This window comes from Antechinus flavipes, chromosome 2 (genome assembly GCF_016432865.1).
Source record: "Antechinus flavipes isolate AdamAnt ecotype Samford, QLD, Australia chromosome 2, AdamAnt_v2, whole genome shotgun sequence".
In the NCBI taxonomy this organism is placed as follows: Eukaryota; Metazoa; Chordata; class Mammalia; order Dasyuromorphia; family Dasyuridae; genus Antechinus; species Antechinus flavipes.
In genome coordinates, this window is record NC_067399.1 from 410,155,529 (window position 1) to 410,171,659 (window position 16,131).

The following is a 16,131-nucleotide window of genomic DNA, read 5'->3' on the forward strand; positions in this document are numbered from 1 at the left end:
ACCTGAGCAGTATTTAAATGCTCCCTCTAATTAAGGATTTCCCTCCACCTCTTCTACCTCAGACAGAATTATCTTAGTTTAGTCTTTTCTCAGCCTAGGAAAGTGGCCTACTTTCCTAGGGGAAGGGTTCCTTGAATTTTCTGACACCCGCATCATCAATGAAAAAAGATAAACTCTGCAAGTAGCTCAGCCCTCATCTTTGATACATCAGTTTCTGTGATTTTAACCTTTTAGATATTGTCTCTGATAGTGAAGATCACAACTCATTCCTACCTCCTGTGATTCTCATTCCACTGTCCTTGTCTCTCATAAATCCTCCCACTCAATATATTGGGGGACATCTTGTAAATCTCTTGGCTTTGGTATTGTAGATATCAATACAGCATATGAGCTTCCCACTGGGTTATACCTTACTCTCACTGAATAACTAGATTCCATGTTCTCATTTTCTGGTCCTATGGTATCCTTTTCAACACAGAAGTGCAATTCACTGTTTGTAGTGCATTGCAGAATACTCACACCAAACATGAGCCTCTCCCCTTTAATTTTTCAGAGGCAATTGTGTTTCATGACTCAAAAAGATGTAGCAGAACATTGATTTTTTTTTAAAAGCAAGGTCTTTGTTTTAGGGAGAAGTTTTGTGTTATTATCAACTTTGGCCCTTACCAAGGTTAAAATATATACATCTATAGATATAGATATATAAACATGTGATGAGTCTAGGGAGGGCTCGATGCTAGACAAGGGGATGAGACTGGAGGGACTATAGTTCTGAGTACTCATGTCTTTCTACTTGTCTAACTGTGGATTTTTTTCCTTATTTTAGATAGTATGAAAAGTTTTACTTACCCGCACCCAAATGGTCTAAACTTCTACTGTCGCCATCTAAGTGCTGCTCAAAGCTTCAACCTGCTGCCCTTTCTCCCTCCCCTACGAGGGGGCTCCCTCACCTGGGCTTTGGGTCCCCTTGGGGATTAGACTCCCCTAAAGTGGAAGAAGTGTCCGCTGAGGGAGGCTCTCTCCCTAAATTCCCCTCGTCCCCTGGGCAGGGTGGGGGAGGAGTGGGAGTAGGGTAGAGTGGCTTCCAGGCCGCTTTCCCCAGTGACAAATGTTTTAATTAAGCCCCGCTGGTGTGCGTGGCTGTGGTTTCAGCTGTCAGGGCTGGGGAGCGCCTTAGCTGAAACTGCATTGCCCCCTAGTGCCTCGCGGTGTCAGGACAGGACGGCTCTCCCCTCCTTGATGTCACTGCCATGCAGAGCCAGCCCAGCAGCTCATTGAAGGCTGCCTGCAGACCCTCCTCGCAGCTCCACCGAGCCAGGCGCCGCCGCCACCACCGCCGCTCCCTGCAGACCCGCAGAGGGCAGGGGGGAGAAATCACCGAGCGCCCCTCCCCTGCGCCAGCTCCAGTCCCTTTCACTGCCCCCTCCCCAGTTACTGCTCCTGGCTTGCCTGACGTGGACAATTAAACTTGAAGCTACCTCTTCCCTCTCTCTTTTTGACAGGCTTCCGAAGATTCTGAACAGGCAAGGAGGGACTCACTTGCTGCCCGTCTGCTCTGGGAAATGCCTGTTCGGGAGGCGAGTGGCTCCTGCCCAGTAGTGACGGCTGAGGTGGAGGGAAAGTTTCAAGAGAACTGAGGTACTTCGTGCGCTGTCCTTGAAGCTTAATTACCCTCCCGGCTATGGAGGGTGGTCTTTAAAATGAATCCCCTTCTGGACGTGAGCCACAATATATCGGCACCTGCCTATTGGGAAGAACCGAGTGGTGGAAACCTCACTGGCCCCAATCAGACGTCCAGCAATTCCACTCCCCCTGAGCTGGATATCAGGAGGGCCATTTCCGTGGGCATCGTGTTGGGCGCCTTCATCCTTTTTGCCATCGTGGGCAATATCCTAGTGATTCTCTCTGTGGCGTGCAACCGTCACCTACGAACACCCACCAACTACTTCATAGTCAACCTCGCCATTGCGGACTTGCTGCTGAGTTTTACCGTCCTGCCTTTCTCTGCTGCCCTTGAAGTACTCGGCTACTGGGTGTTGGGGAGGATATTTTGTGACATCTGGGCTGCAGTGGATGTGCTGTGCTGCACAGCGTCCATCTTGAGTCTCTGTGCCATCTCGATCGATCGATATATCGGGGTCCGCTACTCTCTCCAGTATCCAACACTGGTCACCAGGAAAAAGGCCATCCTGGCCCTACTCAGCGTGTGGGTGTTGTCCATGGTGATCTCCATTGGTCCTCTCCTTGGGTGGAAGGAGCCTGCGCCTAAGGACGAGAAGGAGTGTGGGGTTACCGAAGAGCCATTTTACGCCCTCTTCTCCTCCTTGGGTTCCTTTTATATCCCGCTCGCTGTTATTCTCGTGATGTATTGCCGAGTCTATATCGTGGCCAAAAGGACCACCAAGAACCTGGAGGCGGGAGTCATGAAGGAGATGTCCAACTCCAAGGAGCTGACCCTGCGGATCCACTCCAAGAACTTTCATGAGGATGCCCTCAGTAGCACCAGGGCCAAGGGCCACAATCCTAGGAACTCAATAGCTGTCAAACTTTTTAAGTTCTCCAGGGAAAAAAAGGCGGCCAAGACCTTAGGCATTGTGGTCGGCATGTTTATTTTATGCTGGCTTCCATTCTTCATTATTCTACCGCTTGGTAAGTTGGGGGCCGGAACAGGAAGTGGGGAAATTTTGAAGTAGCTAATGAAACAGTGGATTTAGAGGCAGAGGGCCTGGGTTCAAATCCCAGCTCTGATACTTCTGTGACCTTGAACAAACGACTTAACTCCAGTGGGTCTCAGTTTCCTAATCTATAAAATTAAGGGTTTGGGCTATATAATAATCCCTGAGTCTCTTGGAATTATAAATCTTTACTACTATGATCTGATGGTGGTGAAGGTGGTAGAAAAGGCAATCGTGATGATGTTAAAAGCTACTCAATGCAATATGATCCTTTTCTGGTCTGGTTTGGTTTCCTGTGCAAGGGCTTTGCAAGTTAGGTAGTTTGCGAGGAACCAGTTGCGACGAACCAGTTAAACATATTAGTTCCTTGCCACTTGAAATAGACACAGAAAAATCAAGTACAGTGAATGATTCACTTGGTATTCTCTGTTTAATAATTAAAAAGGACAGTCAGCTCAAACATTACACAGGCATCATTTTGGTAGTAACGATGTGTTGGCTACGACAGCGTCACTAATGCTGCATACAAAATAGTTTGTTGGTGACTGCAGAAAAGACAGTTGGGGAAGAGTGGAGAGGCAGCTCTTGCAGAGGAGAAAAAAAATGCAGCTTTCATTCAAAGGCTTCTGCTCAGAGCTGGGTTCCAAATAAAGCTTTTCAGTGAATGCTTTCTCCCCACATTGCTGGTTTGGCCCTTCTGCATTGCTGGGGTGGGGATGGAGACACTTTGTTATCAGTTTATAAGGCATTTTACAAGTGCTCCCTGCTGCCTTCATCTAAAAGTCTTTCAGTTATCTAATGACTGAAATATAAAAGGAAAGGAAGTTTACACATTCTCCATTTTCACTCAGAAATTTTCTATAGAATACCCCATAAAAAGCTTGAACTTTTCCCTTGTTTTCAGTAATAAAATCAATGGGCCTATATAGAGGTGAGATGTTTACTTGCCTAAATTAATATCTAGGTTTCCTTTTGTCTGTCATTCTCATAAATCGAATAGGTCCAAAGATATTTTATGTTTCTTGGAAGGTATGTGTTCTCTGGAAGTCTAAGCCCCAGTGAAGAAATAATCCTACTTCAATAGAGTTGTGACATCCAGTCCACATGGCATCTGAAACCATTGTGCATACTCTGAGTATCCTGTCTCATAACCCTAGAGGAAGCCACATACCATGACAGGAAGCAAATATACATTTCACTGGATTTTGCTATTCCTATAAGAAGTAGAGGCTGTGCATGTATGTCATGGACCATAGAAAACATTAAATTAGAATACAGCCACAATTAACCAGAATTCAACTATATTTGGTAGATGAGAATATGGTACTGCATCTTGCATTTAAGAAAAATAAACTGGCAAGAAAGCAAGTTGCTATCTATCATGTACGTATGTATACATATACATGTGTGTATTTGTATATATGTATGTGTATGTTCAGGGTATTCCCACAGCATTATAAGCAAATTATTTATGCCACAGACTATGTGATTTGAAGCAATTTACTTTTTTCTGGCAAGTTTATCTATAAAATTAAAGAGTTGAATTGTATTGGAGTTCTTAACCTGGGATTTGTGAATTTGAGGGTTTTTTATGTTTTGATAACTGTATTTCAATGGAACTAGTTTCTTTTGTATTTTATTTTATGCATTTATAAAAGTTATTCTGTTTCATCCAACTGCCAAGGGGTCCATGACACAAAAAAGCTTACTGCTTTCTAGACTAGATAATCTCCAAGTTCCTTTCCATGTTCTATGTCCTAGAACCATTCTAGATTCCTATTTATAGTACTTTTAAATGAGAATTCAATTAGAGAATGATGAACCTGAGATCATCTGATCTCTTCAACAAAAAAGGTGATGATACTCACTACCTGGTGTTATTTACTAACAAAGGACAATTGATTAATGTTTTTAAAAGAGATTTTTAACAATTAGTTTAATCCAAATGCATTTGTTGTTACTATCAAGTTAACTAGAAAATATCATTACCCAGAACTCCATTTTCCAAGCATTCTGGATATTTGAGATTTGACTGTGCAACATGGTATAGAGAAAGAATTCTAGATTTGGAATCAAAAGATCAGGATTCGAATTACACCTTTGTTACATGTAGCATTTCATATAAAACTTGATCTCAGTGAGTTCAACTGTAAAATAAAAGAAGCTAAAGTAGATTGATCTCTAAGGTCCTTTTCATCATCAAATTCTATGATCCTAAGCCTATAAATGGTAGAGAGAGCTCTTACTGGGTTTAATGCAGAATTTCAGAAATACTAACATGAATATAAGAATTTCTATAACCCAAACCAGATTCCCTTCTTGATGTCCCTGTCTCTCCCCTTCCCATCCCTCTCTAGCCCCCTACCTTGCCACTCACCATCCTCCTCCCACTTTCTCTCCACCTTTTCATATTTCATGCTCTCTTGTTGCAGCTCTTGGCTTTTCTCCTTTTTTTGCTTTGTTATTTCCTTTATGAAATGGTAAATACCTTGAGCATTATCAAGGTTCCAGAAGGCCCTGCTACAGAGTTAGAGAAGGAGTGTCAGTAAAGGAAACTGGCCTTTTGAAATCTAGGGATCTTGAAATTGGTAGAATGAAGAAGCCTGCCAGTAAATATTGCTGACCCAAAGGACAGAATGAAAAGAGCACTGACCTGGGAGTCTTGAGACAGAAGAAATTCTAGTCTTGAAACTGCCCCCATTAAACAGGTGATTTCACTTAGCCCCTATGGGTCTCAGTTTTCTCACTTATAATCAATTGGGAATGGGATTCCTGAGATCCTTTCATTCTAAGTAAATAAAATATAAAAGTTGTAAAGGTGATCTCTGATATTACACAGTCTACACACACACACATACATATCAAATTCCATTCTTCCATTCATTATCCTTTCCTTCCCAAGGTCTTCTTACCCTAACCCCATCAAAAACTCCCTCTCTTCCTCTTTTTCTTAAAGGCTTTCCAAAAGGATTATTGCCCTAATATCTTAGGCCCTTTGTATATGCAAAATATGGACAATGGAAAGTGAAATGTAATTAATGCCCTGAGGTAATTCTATCTCATTCTTATCTCTTTTCCAGTCACTGGAAGCTTCCTGATCACCCACATTGTGGTTGTATGAGGACTTCCTGATAGTATGGCCTTGTGAAAAGAGCTCAGGGGTCAGAAGATCTGGCTCTTCCACTTTGTTAATTCTGCTACTTATTTCCATCCCTTCTGGTTCTGAAACCTATGAGTCATAAATTGTGTGACCTTGTGCCAAGGATCCATTCTGAGTCTCAGTTTCCTCATCTGTAAAATGGAAATAATATACTTGCTACATTTATTTCATAGAACTATTGTAAGGAAAATATAAGACTTCAAATACCATAAAAGTGAGATATTATTGGTATTGTGTTGGTGTGTAATGTATTGGTATGTGTGGTATAGATAGTATCCTCCTGAGAGGATATGGCCATATTCTTTTTTCTTAGAAATGTTAGTTCTTACCAGGAGTAACTAGCAGAGAGGGAGCAGGGGAGGGGAATGCACACTTAGGAGATGAGTTGGAATGGGACAGGATCATTGCAGTGAAGGGATATAATCACTTTTTTCCAGGAAAAGCAAATACTGGATTTAAACTTCAGCTGGGTCCAATGACAGTCAAGCAAAGAGGAACAGCTGGACTTAGAATAGCTCATAGAAGCCTGAATGGGGAATATAAATCATAAACTGCTTGAGATTTCTTTTTTAATGAGACCTGTGATTTCATTGTGGGGAGCTCCCAGTGAGGAAACTTTCTGCACTAGTGCAGATTGATATTTTCTCTGAAACCTATAGTCTTAAATGCTTGGTGGGCACATTAAGAAATTGAATGACTTGTCCAGGATCATGTAGCTACCAAGTCTTAAATTCAGGTATTCTCCAGTCTTCACCCAGCCAGCCCCTCTCAGTCCATACAGGCTTTTCAGCATCTGTTCTCATTAGGAAAGGAAAAGGAAGAAGGGAAGGTAACTGGCAAAATGGTGGTTTTCAGGACAAGCAGGTGGAAGTTACTTCCAAATTCAAGACAGACTCACAGGTGCCTGGCCACAACAAGATTTCCATATTTGTGTTTGTTATTTCTGTGAGAAAGAGGAGAAAGATTCCCCAGGGAAAAAAGGAAAACAACATACCCCACAGTAGGGTTCTGCTTAGGACCCTGATTGTTTTCTCTCTCTCCCTTGTTTTTATTTTAAGGAGAAAGAGCCAGCCTGCAGACAGGGCTCCATTTCTCTGCTCCTACTGTGCTCCACCTGTTACATACACAGCCCCCCCACTTCCTTTCTCCTCAATACTCTCCAATGTGGCCCCAAACAAAGTCAAACCAGGGAGGGGAATGGACTCCAAAATAAGAAAAAGACGCAAAGAAACAAGGATCTCTTTATTCAGGCCCTGGAACATAGGCCCAGAAAGAGAAGGAGAGACAGGAAATAATCCAAATATAATATAGGGGAATTTATACTCGATGGTTTGTTGGCGAGATGTCTGAGAGAATCATCAGCTGCTCAGCATTATAATTAAGGCCCTGGTCCTCCCCAATACTGTGAATGCTTGGTCAATGCCTGGAGAAATGGTTGTGCTATTAAGTGATGCACACTGCAGTAGGAAGCATTAGGAAGTAACCAAGCAGCCAACTGGTAGCTGGGCTTACTGAATTGTTTAGAAAACACTGGAATCTTGCCTCACTCCAAATCATTCTTCCTTCTTTTAAAATGCTGAAAGGCACCAGGAAGCCATTAAACAACTAACTGCTTTCCTCTCTTGAATAAATGAAGGTCAATTTCAAAGAAATAATTGTGTTCCCTATAGCTTTGGGACCAAATAGGGATCCCGTACCATTGACTTTTTTTCTAACTCTCTTATTCAAATACTGGGTTTATAAATTTCCATCTCTAGGATATGTGACATGGAAAGGAAAAATCCCTGTGCTGACAAGACCCTCAGCTAGTCCTCCTGCCTGTGGTTTTTAACACACAGAGGGCTGATTTATAGGGTAGGAGTGGCTCAAATGGAGGCTGGGCAATGGGGTAAGCTTGATGGGCAGCAATCTAGGACTTACTCATGGAGGAAGGAGATTTCATCCCCACCCATGAGATTTTTGCCTCTTTGTCCTTTGACTCAACCATTTCTATAATAACAAAAGATGCTGGTCAGTCCTGAATGTTCCTATTACAAAATACACTCTATTCCTTTTTCAGAGCCCTGGTCTTCCTATTAAAGGGAAAAGGACTGAAAAGATCTGGTATACAATGAAGGAAGGAATGAATAAGCATTTATTAAGAGTGTGTGTGTGTGTGCGTGTGTATATGTGTGTGTGTGTGTGTGTGTACACATACATAGATAGATATAATAAATGGGTGGAGGAAAATGTGAGAGACAAATAGACAACAGAAACAATCCCTGACCTCAAAGGGCTCACATACTAATAAAGGGAGACAACATATGTATTGATAGGTTTCATTGGCAAATCATATGGAAAGATCCCATTCTTAGGGGGTAGAAACAAAGCACGGTAATTCAGTTTCATTAGTATTGTTTCTATAGATAAAATCATGCCCATTTCTAATGTTGGATCATTTGACAATGTCAAGGACTTTGGTGGTCTAAGCATTCTTTTCTGAAATTTCAATAAATGTAGTTGTGGAGAAAGACAGAGCTGTAGTACCCACAGAGGCAATTGCCAGGGCACATTTCCACAAGAGTTGTTCCTGCAGGTGATGGTTCCAGCTGGAAGCAGGGCTGCTGGCATGAGAATCCATCTATGGGGTTCTCATCTGCCCTTTGGTTCAGTTTTAGGATTTCTCAAACCAGTTCTCTGTACTTATTACCAACTACACACATAAACATGCTACAAACTCACACCTAGATGAATAGATCCCATTCTTCTTCAAGGCAATGATTATCTTTGTTGACAGTTCTATGGATACTTTTGATTTTGCACTTAGGTCAAGACACTAGGAATGGTTTGTACACATTACACAAGTTGAATAGGTAGAATATGTCACCAAGAAAATGTTGAGAGCCTTGGATGAGAGTATCCAATAAAGAAGCAGGAAAAGAAATCCTTAATTTGTTACACTGCCCTAAGAGCCTCTGAGCAGATTGCAGATACTTAATTCCTGAATGCAACTGAAATCCTTCCCAGCCAAAGATCCCACATGCCAATCTGCATGAGGAATTAAGGAATGCCTGAAAACAAAGATTTGTGAGAAGGAAAAAACACTCTTTAAGCAAGAACCGATGTCTTTAAAAGGCATGGCAAACACTGCTGCTGAGCGTTAAAAATCTTCCTAACTAGTATTTAATGGAATAGTCACTTGGTCAAGCCAGGGGAGGAGGAAGGAATATTATCCCTGAAGGATTTTGTAAGGAAATACCTTTCTGAGACTATAAACATGTCAACTGCTGAACTTAGAATCCACTGTTCAAAGTGTTCCTGGAATCATAAAGACAGAGAAGAAAAGGACCTCAGAAGTCATCAAATACACCCACCTCATTTTAGAAATAAGGAAACTGACTTCCTCAAAATTCCATAGGTACTAAGAGTCAGAACCAAGATTCAAATCCAGATTTTCTAACCCCAAATCCAGAGTTCTTTCCATTATACCATGCTATCTTTCTCAGAGACGATCCCCATGGCTCTAAATGGTCATGCCATTTCTAAGCCCAAGAGCAAGACCATTCCATGATTCTCTTCCCTGACTTTCTAATTCCTATATCAACTATACCTCATCATATCCATTTGCAAAGAAGAAAAACCCACCCACTAAGTTCAATGAACATTTTACACTGGCACTGCCTACTTCATTCTTCTCTCAATGTATTGAGTCATTATTTTCAGGTTTAGTCCCACTTGATCTACCATCAGAATAGAGAGGATTGGGGTAGGCACAGACAAATGAGGAGGTATGTTTACACAAAGTACAGAGATCAGGGCAAGCAAATTCAGCCTACTGGTAAGATAACTCCTGCATCCTCAAACCACTGCTACTTCCTGCTATTCTTTCCATGACCTAACTTCTTGGATCCAGTGTCTTGGTCTCATTTACTATGGAGGTGTGGGGCTGGGTATCCTGCAAGATATAAAAGATCTCCCTCGCATAAAGCTCCTAAGTCTGAGAAGACTGGCACTATATCCTCTTAGTTCAGCATCTCTGAGCTACTCCAAAACAATCCTGCCATGGCCCCTTCCTTGTTGATTCACTACATCACCCTAGCAGAGTCATCTTTTCCAAGAATCATATCTTTCAATTTTATGATATTCCAGTAGTTTACACATGCAGTAATATCACAGCTAATCTCCACCCACCATAAGGGAAATCTCATTTTATCAAAGATTCACATGTGCTAAAGGGAGACATGATAAATATTACTCAAAGAGGCAGGAGGGGAGTGGTATCAGAAACTCATTTTAATTCCACTTACCACAGCAAAAAATTTAGTGTAATATGGGCTAGTTTTGATTTAGTCCAATGGGAAAAGTTATTGAAAATGCCAGAAAGACCTCATTAGACCATTATTACATCTCTGACACAATACCAAGCATAAAACTAGAGGAGAACATTATGATAGAGGAGAAAAACCCAAAGCATACCTTCCAAAGATAGTATTGAGGTCAATTTTCAAGACTTAATGGCTTTTTTGCATGCTCCTTCCTCCTCCCATTGCTTATCTTCTTGAAGATTGTCATGGAAATACCCCCATCTTATGCACCTAAGCAGGTTAGGTAGATAGAGTATTGTTACTTGAGTTCAAATCCTATCTCAGGTATTTACTTAGCTGTGTAACCTGAGCAAGTCATTTAATCTCTTAGCATCAGCTTCTCCTTCTGCAGAAATAAATGAAAGCGAGAATAAAAGCACCTATCTCACAGGGTCTTTATAAGGATTAAATAAGATAATATATGTAAAGCACTTTTGAAAACCTTAAAGCACCATATAAATAATTGCTATCCTTTAAGAAGGATGAGCTGAAATATATGGCTAAACCTAACCACCCTCACCCCCACAGGCCTCTGTCAATAATACATGCCTTCTTCCTCCACGGTAAATGCAGGGTCCTCTTTGCCACAAATTAATAAATTAATTGGCAGATAAATGAATAGATAAACACATAAATCAAAGCTATTATTATTATACTCACCATCATCATATATTGTCACTTGGATCTGTGATCCAGAGCTAGAAGGGGCATTAAAAGTCATCTTACTCTCTCTTTTTATAGATGCAGAAACTGACACCAATTATTATGAAACTTGCCCAGGGTCATAAGGTAGATGACAAAGCCAGCCATCATACCCTCCCCACTCTCACAATGATAAAAGCCAGAGTTCAGTTACCAATATACCCCTACCCGGGGTATACAAGATAAACAAGAATCAAGAAGGACCTTGGCAGGCAGCTTCTGAGAAACTGCCAAGCCCTATTCAGAATGAATTGAATTCCTCTTCCAGGTGGCAGCCCTTCAATATTTGAAAGACTGCTCTCATGCAAACCCTTCCCTAACCTTTCTGTGTTTCTCTTCTCCTAAACATCCCCAGTTCTTTCAATAAAGCCTTACATGACATAATCTTCAGGGTCTTCACCATCCTGAATATCCTCCTCTGAACAATCTATAGCTCATGAGTTCCCTTCCTGAATGGAGGCACCTCAAAGTGAATACAAAACTCCAATGTGTTTTGACTAGGTCAAAGGACAACAGGATTATCAGCTTCTTATTCCTAGAAGCTGTGTCTCTAGTAATGTAGCCTAAAATCTCATTATTTCTCTTGACTGTCATATCACTTGCTACCCTCTAAAACTCAGATTATGGTGAGACAAATTGTTTTTTCTCCATGTCTCCTCTTTCTTGTATTTGTAAAGTCCATTTTTTTTAACCTGAATCTAATTCTTTATCTTTATCTCCATCAAATTTTACCTTATTCAGATCAATACAATATTCTAATTTATTTAGATCTCTTTGAGCCATAACTCTTGTCAATCAATATGTTTGGCAATTCTTCCCAACTCTGTGTTATCTGTAAATTTGATGAACATGCCACTTATGCCTTTATCTATGTGTTGGTTTAAAAAAACTGAACAGCACAGTGTGTGTGTGTGTGTGTGTGTGTGTGTGTGTGTGTGTGTGTGTGTGTACCTGGGGTACTCCACTATAGACCTTTCAAGTTCATATCAATACTTTTTGGGTCCATCGATTCAATCTTTTACAAACCTATCTAATTGTTTTATGCTGGAAACCAGCTAGCCCTTAGCACAGTCACTGGCACATAGTAGGCACTTAATAAATGTGTCTTCCTTCTTTTCCCCCACCCCATATAGCTCCTTCTTTTTTTACAGGACTACAGAAATAACTCTACTGAATGTTTTGCTAAAATCTAGATAAATTATGCCATATTCCTCTTTAATCTACCAATTTAATAATTCTATCCAAAAAAAAGAGGAAGAGGGACGAAAATGATCTGTAGTTATATCTTATTGCTAAAATCATACTGACTTTCTAATACTATCACTAATACTATCTTTTTCGAGTTATTCACTAGCCACTTCTTTTAGCTTAGCACATTCCCATCATTTGATATAGGCTTTGCACACAGTAGTAGCTTAATAAATGTTCATTCACTGACTTGCTGATTTAAGAAAAGGCCCTAAAAATTTTTCCAGAAATTGAAATCAATTTAATTCAATTTAACAAATATAATGAAGTTCCTGCTGTGTTTAAGATACTGTTGAGTACTAAGAATAATGGCAAAGATGAAAATATCCCTGTCCTCAAGGAGTTTACAGTTTCCTTGATCTATAATTTACAGATTTTGTTCTATTCCCCTTTCTGAAAAGTAAGGCATTTGCCTTTCTCCAATTCTACTATTCTCCACAGTCTATAAGAGTTCATTGATAGTAACTCATCACCTATACTTTCCAGTTCTTTCAGTACCTAAGAATGTAGTTCATCTGATCCTGATGACTTGAACTCATCATTAAGATATTTTCTTACAATTTTCTTATCTTGGATATTAATTCTCGGTTAGCCATATTTATTCTGTTCTTTTCCAGGTCAGAGTTCATTCTCTTTGGCAGAGAAAAACAAAAGCAAAATATGAAAGGCTTTCTGCATTCCCTTTGTCCTCAATTAGCTGATCCACCCTGAATAGGGTCCTGTCCCTTCTGTAAACCCCATCTTTTCCCAAAACATAACTTTTTTTTAAAGCTTTTTTGTTGCTATTAGCTTTTCCAACTAGCTTCAATCCACTCTGAGATTTAGAGCTCCTGACACTAGCCTTACTCAGACACAACACCATTTTTTATCCAATATCTATGACTGTTTTTGCTTCCATCTTTCATGCATTTTTTTAATCTAAATCTGTTGGTATGCAAGTACCTATGCATCTATATCAGTCTCTTTAGACAACTCCTCTTTTTACCATACATTGAAATTGTTTCTCCTTGTACCTATCTATAGAATTTCATTTCTGAGAACTTTCTCTCCTTCCTGGGCTGACATCTCCTTGTGGAATTGTGATATATAAGACAGTATCTATTCTTCTTTAATATCTGCTTTCCTATAATTAATGGTATATGTCAGACTAACACTAATTTTCTTTTCTTCTCTATCACGAGCTTTAGAAGATAGCAGTCAAGTCCTCACTTGATTCTCATCATTTCTACCCAGCAATCAGTTTCTCCTGTTTGTAAGAATTAGGTCCAGGAAAGAAATTCCTCAGCTCATTTTCCCACAGATTACAGAGCATGGTGCTAGGGACTGAGGAGACAAAAAATAGAGATAAAACATGGTCCATGCATCATGGGCCTTTCAGTCCAGTAGAAGGATAAGATACCAACACCAAGAGTGAGGATCACAGAAGAGATAGGACTACTATCAGGATGGAAAGACGTTAATTGGTGACAACAGGAAGGCAGAGAGAGGGTCTTACATATATTGCTTCTGTTTCTCTCTGCCAAAGAGATTACTCTCTGGCCTGTTAAGGTCTGAATAAATATGGATAAAAGAGAATTTTTATTCAAGATAAGATTTTTTAAATTGTAAGAGAATATCTTAGTGATGAGTTCAATTCATCAGGAGCAGATGAACATCATATTTTCAGGTGCTAAAAGAACTAGTAGGTATAGGTAGTGAATTATTCTTGAAAGATTGTGGAGAACATTAGGATTGGAGAAGGGAAAATATTCTGTTTTTCAAAAGGGGAACTGTAGACCAATAAATAGTTACTACAATAACAATATTACATGAAAATGCCTTAGAGAAGTACAAAGGGAAGTCTGCAGAATGAATGCCAATTGGAATAATCAGGGAAGTCTTCTTGAAAGAGATGTCATTTTTATTGTGCTTTCAAGATTGAGTAGAAATTTTACAGGTTGGGGAAAGAAGAAAAAACCGCATAAGGAATAATGTGGGCAAAGCTCAAAGATATGGGAGCACATGCCTCTTCAAGGACAAATAATTCAGTTTGACTGGAACATAGAGTACATGGAGCTAAATTATATAAAGTAAAGCTGGAAAGATTAGGTTGACTAGATTTTGGATAGCTTTAAATTCCAAATAGCAAAATTTGAACTTATTTGGACAGCAATAGGGAGCCACCTAAGATTTTCGAAGGGAACCATCAGAATCATAGACAATAAAGAATATTTTATCTATACGATGTATGAAAGGTGGATTAGAAGGAAGAAAGAATAAAATTGTGAAAACCTAGCTTTAAAAGGATCTAATGTAATAGTACAAGTGAACTGTAATGAGGAAGTGGAATTGAGAATAGAGTAAATGAACACTAAGTATGTTTTAGAGAGGGAATTGATAAGATCTTAGAAATTAATTGGATTTAAGAATTAAGGGAAAGAAAGAGTCATAGATAAATACTAAAGCTTTGAATATGGGAAGCCAAGGGAATAGTGGTTCCATAGATATAAATAATGAAGTCCCAAGAAGTGAGTGTAGAGAAAAATATAATGAGTTTGGTTTGGGGCACACCAAGCTCAAAGTGTCAAAAGAACATCTAGGTAGACATGGTATGGAAGAAGCAGCCAAGGGAAGATCCAAGGGAATTTGAAATCAATGCCCCTGGGTTCAAATCTCAACTCTTGCTATTCACAACCTCAGTAACTATGGGAAAATCATTTAACTTCTCTGTCTGTTTCCTCATCTACAAAATGCCAGTCTTAGATAAGATGATTTGTAAGGTCCCTTCTATCTCTAAGTTCTAGGATCCTGTGTTCTGTAGACCAGTAGTATCAAAACTTAAACAAAAATGGGAACCTCTAAACCCTATAAAAATTCCCTGCTGGAATCATATTCACTTAGAAAATCACATGGTAACATCATCTCTGCTCTATTGTATTTTTATTTGCTGATTCTTCTGCTAAAGGCAACTTACTGTATAGATCTGAAGCTAGAACAAGCAAATCAGATTTGGTAATTGTGTAATAATTGCATATAGTGTAGCTAGGTGACACAGTAGATAGAGTCCTGGGCTTGGAGTCAGAAAGATTCATCTTCATAAGTTCAAATCTGGCCTCAGACTCATTAGCTGTGTTACCTGAGCAAGTCGCTTAGCTTTGTATGCCTCAGTTTCCTAATCTATAAAATGAGCTAGAGAAGGAAATAGCAAACCACTCCAGTATTTTTGCCAAGAAAATTCACAAATGGGGTCATGAAGAGTTGAACATGATAGAATCACCAAATAGCAACAAAGATATTTGCAATGAGATTACAAAACCTAGAGAGGAGAAGAGAGGAGTGAGTTAAGGATAAACCTTTGGGAAATATTAATATTAAAGGTTTCAGACAAATATTGAAAAATAGAAAGTGAGCAGGTAAAGGAAAACTGGAAGAGTACGATGTCTTTGAGTCAAGGAAGGAAATAATATTTAATAGAAGAGGATTTATAGTGACAAAAGTCATATAGAAATCAGCACAGATGAGAAATGAAAAAAAATGACCAATGGATTTAGCGATTTGAAGGTGACTTTTGAAAAAGAAAGATGGAAAGTAATTTGATCACTTTTGTACATTAGTTGGAGCAGAAATCCAATTTCAGGAAATTGAGGAGTGGAGTGGTAGTCAGGAAGCTGAGGCATCAGCCATTAAACACCTTTGTCAAGAAGTCTTGGCAGTAAAGCATAGGGGAGAAATGGGATATTAGTTAGATGATATAAACATCAAAGGAAATTTTTGTTTGTTTGTATTAGGACTGAGAAGACCTGAACATGTTTGTAAGCATGTAAGAAGGACAGTAGCAAGAGAGAGAATTTGAAAATACATGAGAAGGGGAAAACTGTGTGCTAGAGCAAGATCCTGGAAGAGGTAGGAGAGCATGAGGCAAAGGGTTCAGAGTGAGTCAGCTTAGTGAACATTAGGGTTTGCTGTTCTCCTGAGACTAGAAAATGGAAGAGAATAGATGAGGATGCTCTCCTCTTCCAAAAAG

General features: G+C 39.7%; 1 protein-coding gene across 1 annotated transcript in view; it reads left to right on the forward strand.

The window, feature by feature from the left end:
- The first annotated feature begins 869 nt into the window (after positions 1-869).
- The window catches only part of ADRA1B (adrenoceptor alpha 1B), a 39,241-nt gene continuing 23,979 nt past the window's right edge, over positions 870-16,131 (forward strand). Inside the window, exon 1 of the mRNA XM_051978816.1 lies at positions 870-2,649. Coding sequence (XP_051834776.1) covers positions 1,701-2,649 — 949 coding nt within the window. The 5' untranslated portion in view covers positions 870-1,700. The remainder of the gene's footprint in view (positions 2,650-16,131) is intronic.